Here is a 10669-nt window from a genome sequence, read left to right as displayed (position 1 = left end):
CAGGGATACTGGATTGTTGGGAGGTAGATATGCATAGGGCTAAGGGGACAAGGCAACAGGATATAAGATACAGAGTATCAGCAGCTTGCATGTGAGTGGGTGTGTAGAGTCAGTATACACAACTTTATCCGTGGTGCTTTACAAACAGTAATATGTCCCCGTTATGGCAACTATCCTTCTAACGACTGTAAGCTACGTGAGCACACCCCATACAACGAATTCTCTTGGGATCCTGGAGACCGGAGGCTATGGGTGTGTCCCATGTCAGCTGCTCTCCAAATTCGGGACAAACAACCTGCTGCTAGATCATACATGGCCAACAGGAGTCGTAACATTTGTGTCAAAACAGTTGCATCTGGTGTGATATCTACACATTTGCCTCAGTTCAAAACGTTTCAAACTAGATATGTTCAACGGCATTATTTGATATAATCAATACAGCCCACAATTCAAATGTTTTAAGACAGCAACATTTGCTCGAGCGTCTGCTAACTACGCGGAACTAAAGAGCATTGTGCTGCATGTTTCAAGGGGGACCTGTTTACAGTCCCACGGACCCAATCATTTCCCGTTTCTTAACTCACGTAGAAACAACGCTGTGTGGCCTAAACAGTAGATTAGGTAGCTCGTCTTGTTTATTCTTCACCCACATATAGAATTTAGGCTGTTCGTATTAGTGGACATAAAACGAAAGCGATGCCTCTGTCCGATCAAGAACAGAGAGGCCCCAGAAGACGACGACGGAGCCGATCTGGCAGCGGCAGTCGATCTCGCGACTCCAGTCCAGTCTTTGGGCCCATGCCCAAGGCCCCCAGATATGAAGAAGAGCTTAAACCTCCCCGAATGTCCGAGAGAGAAAGAGAAATGAGAGAGAGAAATGCCAAAAGGTTTCGTACGGAAAACCCCCGCAGTCGTTCTAGATCTCGAGAGAGGTACAGTAACCACAGCTGGTCCGATCAGCGCGGTGGCAGCGCCGGTAGATACGGAGGTGGTGGTGGCAGGAATGATTACTACGAACGGGATGATGCTCAACGCCAGAGACAAGACGCCTTCATCTCCAGGTAAATGGAGTTAGCGCGCACAAAACCGTGTCTCAGCTGTTTAGATATTTGTGCACAGTTAACTAGTATCCGTGCAAATGCAACGCTTGACCCACACTAGCTAGCAAACGACAAATTGTTTCAAGGGTTTGTTAAGTCCTGTTTAAAATGAGCCAAATCAGAGATGACCCCCCTGGGCCGCAGATTGTTGGCTTTTGTTCCAGCCCAAGATGCCAATACACCTGACTCAACTAATCACAGCCTTGATCATTTGATCCAGGTGTGTTAACTCTGGACTAAGTGGAGTCCACGCTATTGGAACTTGCACATCCTGTGCATCTAGCCTGGGACAAAGATTGTCTATTATATTGACAAAGTATTCGATTAGATGAGTTTATTAGTCACATGCACAGGGTCGCAGATGTAATTGCAGGGTACAGTGACATTCTTAAGCTATTCGAGCGACCATTCTAACAATGATGGGAGGAGGCAAGATCTTTTTCTATGGTATATTGGCGATCACACAATTTAATGTGCATCCCGCCACCTACTGTGCAGGATGGAAACAGAATTCCCAAAAATAAACAATAAAACAACCAATAAACTACATCAAACTTTTCTGTTAAAATGAAACAGATCTGATACCTACACAGGCTCAAGGGGAACCTGGGAGGGTTCGATTGACTGCTCAAACTTTTGCCACCTCAATCTCCTTCACCCTTTCAGGGCACTCCAGGAACTCAGGAACATGATTCCCCCGCCACAATTGCAATACCGTCGTCATTCTACACACCGTTCTTCAATATACTCTGTTTGCACACACTTGAAACATGGCCAAATCCTTTACAATTCTTACACTGCAATGGTTTGGGGACGAAAGCTCTTACAGCGTATCTCGCATAACTAAGCTTCACATCTTTATCAAAAAACAACAGGAGCGACAGACCTTCTTTTTCTCCATTCACCCAGCGGGTCAGACGCCGGGCACCAACCACACCAGGAATTCTCTTCAGGTGTTCAACCTGAACATCTGTCGTCACCCATGAGATGACTCCTTTGATGGGTGCTCTACTCCGAAGTTCAAAACACAACTTCTGTTGTTTGGATTCTTTTGAGGCTCACTGCAATCTGCAATTAATCGAAATAAGACCACTCCTGGTCACTCTGACAGACTCCACTTTTCCCAGCGCATACTTCACCATTTAACACCTCAAACGGGTTTCCCGCATGCATCCTTACTCAACAAACGCATCCCAACAACAAGCAATTCATTATCATTCATACACGTATCCTCCACTCCAATTTTAAACAATTCCCTTTTTGTTCCAGTTTTCGCTACTACAGTTGTCCATTCAGAACATTAGTCTTTACCAACTTTGCTCGACTCAAACTCAACATCCACTTCCACCATCTTTTTCCTGAACCAAAACCGTAGTCCCAGGAGGCGAGATCAGGTGAGACCGTTCTAGCCAATGAGAGGGCAGATAGTGTGAACAACAGGCTATACAGAGAGAGGAATCATCTTTGCAGTGCATTTTCTTCTTCATTAGCTAATTGCACCCAACTCAGAGCAATCCCCACCCAGTTGACTACTTTAAATGGTGGAAGCCCTCAATGGCAATGTCCATGCTAAAGCAGGTTATATCCATGATGAATCCTATCTATCTCTTTGACAACAGGCAGAACTAGAATATAAAGTTGTTTTTGGGTAAGTTGCGAAGTGCCACATGAGTCCACTTATATCAGTACATTCGTAACAACCTAACCATTACAAACCTTCTATTAGACTAAATAAGCCTCACACAGCAAATTAGCAATTACATTTTTTGTTGACCAAATTCGACCTCCATACAAAATTTCCTCACTTCGTGGGCTTGTTTTTGTGGACAGATTTTGGCCGGTGAAAACTTCTCGGTTCGCCTCTTCCTCTGCCTAGGACTAGAATTGGTCACAGGGTTTAATGTATTTCTTGTATATTTTACATTTACATTTAAGTCATTTAGCAGATGCTCTTATCCAGAGTGACTTACAAATTGGTGCATTCACCTTATGATATCCAGTGGAACAACCACTTTACAATAGTGCATCTAAATCTTTTAGGGGGGGGGGGGGGGGGTTAGAAGGATAACTTTATCCTATCCTAGGTATTCCTTAAAGAGGTGGGGTTTCAGGTGTCTCCGGATGTGGTGATTGACTCCCCTGTCCTGGCGTCGTGAGGGAGCTTGTTCCACCATTTGGGTGCCAGAGCAGCGAACAGTTTTGACTGGGCTGAGCGGGAACTGTGCTTCCTCAGAGGTAGGGAGGCGAGCAGGCCAGAGGTGGCTGAACGCAGTGCCCTTGTTTGGGTGTAGGGCCTGATCAGAGCCTGAAGGTACGGAGGTGCCGTTCCCCTCACAGCTCCGTAGGCAAGCACCATGGTCTTGTAGCGGATGCGAGCTTCAACTGGAAGCCAGTGGAGAGAGCGGAGGAGCGGGGTGACGTGAGAGAACTTGGGAAGGTTGAACACCAGACGGGCTGCGGCATTCTGGATGAGTTGTAGGGGTTTAATGGCACAGGCAGGGAGCCCAGCCAACAGCGAGTTGCAGTAATCCAGACGGGAGATGACAAGAGCCTGGATTAGGACCTACGCCGCTTCCTGTGTGAGGCAGGGTCGTACTCTGCGAATGTTGTAGAGCATGAACCTACAGGATCGGGTCACCGCCTTGATGTTAGTGGAGAACGACAGGGTGTTGTCCAGGGTCACGCCAAGGTTCTTAGCACTCTGGGAGGAGGACACAAGGGAGTTGTCAACCGTGATGGCGAGATCATGGAACGGGCAGTCCTTCCCCGGGAGGAAGAGCAGCTCCGTCTTGCCGAGGTTCAGCTTGAGGTGGTGATCCGTCATCCACACTGATATGTCTGCCAGACATGCAGAGATGCGATTCGCCACCTGGTTATCAGAAGGGGGAAAGGAGAAGATTAATTGTGTGTCGTCTGCATAGCAATGATAGGAGAGACCATGTGAGGATATGACAGAGCCAAGAGACTTGGTGTATAGCGAGAATAGGAGAGGGCCTAGAACAGAGCCCTGGGGGACACCAGTGGTGAGAGCACGTGGTGCGGAGACAGATTCTCGCCACGCCACCTGGTAGGAGCGACCTGTCAGGTAGGACGCAATCCAAGCGTGGGCCGCGCCGGAGATGCCCAACTCGGAGAGGGTGGAGAGGAGGATCTGATGGTTCACAGTATCAAAGGCAGCAGATAGGTCTAGAAGGATGAGAGTAGAGGAGAGAGAGTTAGCTTTAGCAGTGCGGAGAGCCTCCGTGACACAGAGAAGAGCAGTCTCAGTTGAATGACCAGTCTTGAAACCTGATTGATTTGGATCAAGAAGGTCATTCTGAGAGAGATAGCAGGAGAGCTGGCCAAGGACGGCACGTTCAAGAGTTTTGGAGAGAAAAGAAAGAAGGGATACTGGTCTGTAGTTGTTGATATCGGAGGGATCGAGTTTAGGTTTTTTCAGAAGGGGTGCAACTCTCGCTCTCTTGAAGACGGAAGGGACGTAGCCAGCGGTCAAGGATGAGTTGATGAGCGAGGTGAGGTAAGGGAGAAGGTCTCCGGAAATGGTCTGGAGAAGAGAGGAGGGGATAGGGTCAAGTGGGCAGGTTGTTGGGCGGCCGGCCGTCACAAGACGCGAGATTTCGTCTGGAGAGAGAGGGGAGAAAGAGGTCAAAGCACAGGGTAGGGCAATGTGAGCAGGACCAGCGGTGTCGTTTGACTTAGCAAACGAGGATCGGATGTCGTCGACCTTCTTTTCAAAATGGTTGACGAAGTCATCCGCAGAGAGGGAGGAGGGGGAGGAGGATTCAGGAGGGAGGAGAAGGTGGCAAAGAGCTTCATAGGGTTAGAGGCAGATGCTTGGAATTTAGAGTGGTAGAAATTGGTTTTAGCAGCAGAGACAGAAGAGGAAAATGTAGAGAGGAGGGAGTGAAAGGATGCCAGGTCCGCAGGGAGGCGAGTTTTCCTCCATTTCCGCTCGGCTGCCCGGAGCCCTGTTCTGTGAGCTCGCAGTGAGTCGTCGAGCCACGGAGCAGGAGGGGAGGACCGAGCCGGCCTGGAGGATAGGGGACATAAAGAATCAAAGGATGCAGAAAGGGAGGAGAGGAAGGTTGAGGAGGCAGAATCAGGAGATAGGTTGGAGAAGGTTTGAGCAGAGGGAAGAGATGATAGGATGGAAGAGGAGAGAGTAGCGGGAGAGAGAGAGCGAAGGTTGGGACGGCGCAATACCATCCGAGTAGGGGCAGAGTGAGAAGTGTTGGATGAGAGCGAGAGGGAAAAGGATACACGGTAGTGGTCGGAGACTTGGAGGGGAGTTGCAATGAGATTAGTGGGAGAACAGCATCTAGTAAAGATGAGGTCAAGCGTATTGCCTGCCTTGTGAGTAGGGGGGGAAGGTGAGAGGGTGAGGTCAAAAGAGGAGAGGAGTGGAAAGGAGGCAGAGAGGAATGAGTCAAAGGTAGACTTGGGGAGGTTAAAGTCACCCAGAACTGTGAGAGGTGAGCCATCCTCAGGAAAGGAACTTATCAAGGCGTCAAGCTCATTGATGAACTCTCCAAGGGAACCTGGAGGGCGATAAATGATAAGGATGTTAAGCTTGAAAGGGCTGGTAACTGTGACAGCATGGAATTCAAATGAGGAGATAGACAGATGGGTCAGGGGAGAAAGAGAGAATGTCCACTTGGGAGAGATGAGGATTCCAGTGCCACCACCCCGTTGGCCAGATTCTCTCGGGGTATGCGAGAACACGTGGGCAGACGAGGAGAGAGCAGTAGGAGTAGCAGTGTTATCTGTGGTAATCCATGTTTCCGTCAGCGCCAAGAAGTCGAGGGACTGGAGGGTAGCATAGGCTGAGATGAACTCTGCCTTGTTGGCCGCAGATCGGCAGTTCCAGAGGCTGCCGGAGACCTGGAACTCCACGTGGGTCGTGCGTGCTGGGACCACCAGGTTAGAGTGGCAGCGGCCACGCGGTGTGAAGCGTTTGTATGGCCTGTGCAGAGGGGAGAGAACAGGGATAGACAGACACATAGTTGACAGGCTACAGAAGAGGCTACGCTAATGCAAAGGAGATCGGAATGACAAGTGGACTACACGACTCGAATGTTCAGAAAGTTAAGCTTACGTTGCAAAAATCTTATTGACGAAAATGACGAAAATGATACAGTACTGCTGGCTGGTGAAGTAGGCCAGCTAGCAGTGGCTGCGTTGTTGACTTTGTTTGAACGTGTAGCTGGCTAGGTAACCTCGATAGTTTCAGTACTACACCTTATCATGATACAAAAGCAACTATGTAGCTAGCTAACATAGCACTAATCAAGACGTTCCTTTGTAATGTATTTAGTTTCTACAATGCTGCTCGTCGGTAATAGTTGGCTAGGTTTGGAAAAATGGCGTCGCGGGGGACGAAAATAGCTGGCTAGCTAACCTCGATAATTACTCTAAACTACACAATTATCAAACTATGACAAAGACAACTATGTAGCTAGCTAACACTGCACTAGTCAAATCGTTCCGTTGTAATGTATTAGTTTCTACAGTGCTGCTAGTCTAATGATATGAATTCTATTCCAGGCGGCTACAAGAGAGGGAGAGAATTGGTGAACTTGGATCACCTGAAGTCTGGGGCTATTCACCAAGAGTAATGGCACCAGAGTAAGTAATTGTGCATCTGATCTGACTAATCAAGTACAAGAGTTCAAAGAGTTGGGCTATACACACCAACTACCAAATTATCTACATTTAGATCATTTTGTGTCCTTTTTCAATAAGCTCTGATGAACATACCCCAGTTGAAGAGGATGTGAAAAACAGCAGCTCAGATTCAAGCTCATCCGGTGAGTATGCTGAATTAGCTTTTATAATAGTCCTTCTATAAAAGTCTGTTCTCAGTTAGCCTACATCTGACTGAATGACATGCATTGACTAGTCAAGAACAAAGTGTAACCTGGGCATACTATATTACGTAGTAAGTCAAATGTATGTTCTGATTACACCCTTGAATTGGTGAGAGATCAAGACAAGTGCACTATAATTCATAGATGATAAGAAGAAGAAAAAGAAGAAGAAGAAGAAATCCAAAAAGAAGAAGAACAAGAAACACTCCAATGACAGCGAGTCAGAGTCGGACTCTGGTGGTGAGAAATGTTTCACCTTAAAAAAAAAAAAAAAAATCAAGTACAAAGGCTGCTTGTCCAGCTAAGTTTATTTCACCCTCTAATTTAGTTGTCTTTCAGACGAGGAAGTGAAAAAGAAGAAAAAGAAGAGCAAAAAGTAAGTTCACTCATATCTACATTCTACCTCTACAGTCGTGGCCAAAAGTTTTGAGAATGACACAAATATTAATTTTCAAAGTCTGCTGCCTCAGTTTGTATGTTGACAATTTCCATATACTCCAAAATGTTATGAAGAGTGATCAGATGAATTGCAATTAATTGCAAAGTCCCTCTTTGCCATGCAAATGAACTAAATCCCCCAAAAAACATTTCCACTGCATTTCAGCCCTGCCACAAAAGGACCAGCTGACATCATGTCAGTGATTCTTTCGTTAACACAGGTGTGAGTGTTGACGAGGACAAGGCTGGAGATCACTCTGTCATGCTGATTGAGTTCGAATAACAGACTGGAAGCTTCAAAAGGAGGGTGGTGCTTGGAATCATTGTTCTTCCTCTGTCAAACATGGTTACCTGCAAGGAAACACGTGCCGTCATCATTGCTTTGCACAAAAAGGGCTTCACAGGCAAGGATATTGCTGCCAGTAAGATTGCACCTAAATCAACCATTTATTGGATCACCAAGAACTTCAAGGAGAGCAGTTCAAATGTTGTGAAGAAGGCTTCAGGGTGCCCAAGAAAGTCCAGCAAGCGCCAGGACCGTCTCCCAAAGTTGATTCAGCTGCGGGATCGGGGCACCACCAGTACAGAGCTTGCTCAGGAATGGCAGCAGGCAGGTGTGAGTGCATCTGCACGCACAGTGAGGTGAAGACTTTTGGAGGATGGCCTGTTGTCAAGAAGAGCAGCAAAGAAGCCACTTCTCTCCAGGAAAAACATCAGGGACAGACTGATATTCTGCAAAATGTACAAGGATTGGACTGCTGAGGACTGGGGTAAAGTAATTTTCTCTGATGAATCCCCTTTCCGATTGTTTGGGGCATCCGGAAAAAAGCTTGTCCGGAGAAGACAAGGTGAGCGCTACCATCAGTCCTGTGTCATGCCAACAGTAAAGCATCCTGAGACCATTCATGTGTGGGGTTGCTTCTCAGCCAAGGGAGTGGGCTCACTCACAATTTTGTCTAAGAACAGCCATGAATAAAGAATGGTACCAACATATCCACCGAGAGCAACTTCTCCCAACCATCCAGGAACAGTTTGGTGACGAACAATGCCTTTTCCAGCATGATGGAGCACCTTGCCATAAGGCAAAAGTGATAACTAAGTGACTCGGGGAACAAAACATCAATATTTTGGGTCCATGGCCAGGAAACTCCCCAGACCTTAATCCCATTGAGAACTTGTGGTCATTCCTCAAGAGGCAGGTGGACAAACAAAAACCCACAAATTCTGACAAACTCCAAGCATTGATTATGCAAGAATGGGCTGCCATCAGTCAGGCTGTGGCCCAGAAGTTAATTGACAGCATGCCAGGGTGGATTGCCTTGAAAAAGAAGGGTCAACACTGCAGATATTGACTCTTTGCATCAACTTCATGTAATTGTCAATAAAAGCCTTTGACACTTATGAAATGCTTGTAATTATACTTCAGTATTCCATAGTAACATCTGACAAAAATATCTAAAGACACTGAAGCAGCAAACTTTGTGGAAATTAATATTTGTGTCATTCTCAAAACCTTTGGCCACGACTGTAGTCAGCTGTCCATACCTATACACAAGTGTTTTCCTCAACCGTGTTTTGGCTTCTCCTCACAGGTCAAAGAAGTCCAAGAAGAGGAAGGCGAAGAAGAACCGCAAGCAGTCAGCGAGCGACTCCAGCAGCGACGGGTCGGAGGAGGACGCCAACGGGGATCTGTGGGTGGAAAGGACCTGCATCGATGAACACATGGTGGGCCCTGAGGCCCCACTCACTCACCTGTCCCAGGACGACAAGCCTCTCGAGTGAGTATCTATTTTTACATAGAAGGATCTTTCTTACATTCAAGAATATGACCCGTTTTAGTCTGTTGCTTGGTATATACGACTGGCTTCCACATTTGGTCAGGATATTACCACACTATATTCAGCTTTTAAAATGCAGCTTTATTCTTTATTTTTTATTATCAATGAATGGCCAAATCATTTACATACCTTTTCCCACTAGTTTTGGTCATGCACTGCTGCCAGGTGAGGGTGCCGCTATGGCAGAGTATGTGAAAGCAGGCAAGCGTATCCCAAGAAGAGGTGAAATTGGATTGACCAGCAACGAAATCGCAACCTTTGAGATGTCTGGGTTTGTGATGAGCGGTAGCAGGTACATTAGTACTCTTCTGTTTACATTTTGGCATTTCAAATATTTCATCGTATTTTACACATTTGGTTGACGGCTTTGTAACGCTCATTGCAATATTGTAACCCCCAGACATCGTCGTATGGAGGCTGTGCGTCTGAGAAAGGAAAACCAGATCTACAGTGCTGATGAAAAGAGAGCCCTGGCATCTTTCAACCAGGAGGAAAGGCGAAAGAGGGAGAGCAAAATCCTCTCTAGCTTCAGAGAAATGGTGTACAGGAAAACTAAAGGCAAAGAGGAGAAATGAACCCTTTTGTTTCTCTCCTTTCAGAACTTTCAGCTTCGGAGACCATTTTTTACCAACATTATCTTTCGTTGTTTAGTTTCCCATCGTTTCATGATTTGATAATGTATTTTTTTCCCCTCTTTGTATTGTGAATTAGGCCTATATTTTAAGCATCTGATACAGTGGACTATTTTGTTTATGTAGAAAGTTGTCGGAAAATGAATATTGGAATGGGCTTGTTTTCCTGTTTCAAAGCAAACACAAGAATGGACCAGGAAGCTATACTTAGCCTAATACAAAATGTTTCTGTACACTATTACAATATTGTGCATCCCAACATAAATCCAATCCATCCCTGAACCTTCTACCTATTGATGTAACTTTTAATGTTGGAAAAGTGCCTGTAAAATCACAAGTTACGTGTTCAGGATTAATAAATCATTTAAAAATAGTGGGGTTTTATGCTTTATTTAATAGGTACATTTAGTTGTTTCAAATTAGGTTTGGTTGTCTCTGGGAAATGCATTTTAGATATTGGTTAATCTATCTTGACTTAAAATCCTTCCTCTTATTATTCTAAACCTTGATGCCAGAGAGATGTGCATTTATTTAACTGGCACTGGCTTCAGTCAATACAAAGAATTGTAATTCTTTGGCACGATGTGCTTTAGGAAGCGGAAGGAAATGGGGTCAATATAGCAATGAGGGTTTGTTTAAATGCAAGCTTCCCACCCTCTCTTGTCTAAGGATCCTACTGTTTCGTTAGCTGCAGCCCAACTGCTGGCAAAGGCCTAGCACTGAAAACCAAACCAAGCCATTCATCTTGTAAACAACATTCAAATGTCTGGTGGTAGGAGACCAGTTCATTGTTT

The 10669-nt window shown here is 45.9% G+C and overlaps 1 protein-coding gene across 1 annotated transcript; it reads left to right on the top strand.

Moving 5' to 3' along the window:
* Positions 1-545: 545 nt before the first annotated feature.
* On the top strand, positions 546-10248 carry nkap (NFKB activating protein). Its single transcript, XM_014211799.3, has 8 exons — positions 546-1061; positions 6645-6725; positions 6843-6907; positions 7112-7207; positions 7307-7343; positions 8998-9183; positions 9386-9535; positions 9644-10248. The coding sequence occupies exons 1-8, from the start codon at positions 697-699 to the stop codon at positions 9816-9818; spliced, it is 1155 nt and encodes a 384-aa protein (XP_014067274.1). The 5' UTR covers positions 546-696; the 3' UTR covers positions 9819-10248.
* Positions 10249-10669: the final 421 nt, after the last annotated feature.

This window comes from Salmo salar, chromosome 09 (assembly GCF_965601325.2).
Source record: "Salmo salar chromosome 09, fSalSal1, whole genome shotgun sequence".
Lineage (NCBI taxonomy): Eukaryota > Metazoa > Chordata > Actinopteri > Salmoniformes > Salmonidae > Salmo > Salmo salar.
The sequence above is the reverse complement of the archived record's forward strand: the minus strand, read 5'-3'. Positions and strand labels throughout refer to the sequence as shown.

Bases quoted from the DNA above. Each gene is read 5' to 3' on its own strand.
- nkap (XM_014211799.3), top strand. From the start codon at position 697: ATGCCTCTGTCCGATCAAGAACAGAGAGGCCCCAGAAGACGACGACGG. The intron at 6,726-6,842 runs GTAAGTAATTGT...TTTTTCAATAAG, and splicing joins CCAAGAGTAATGGCACCAGA to CTCTGATGAACATACCCCAG. The intron at 7,344-8,997 runs GTAAGTTCACTC...TTCTCCTCACAG, and splicing joins AAGAAAAAGAAGAGCAAAAA to GTCAAAGAAGTCCAAGAAGA.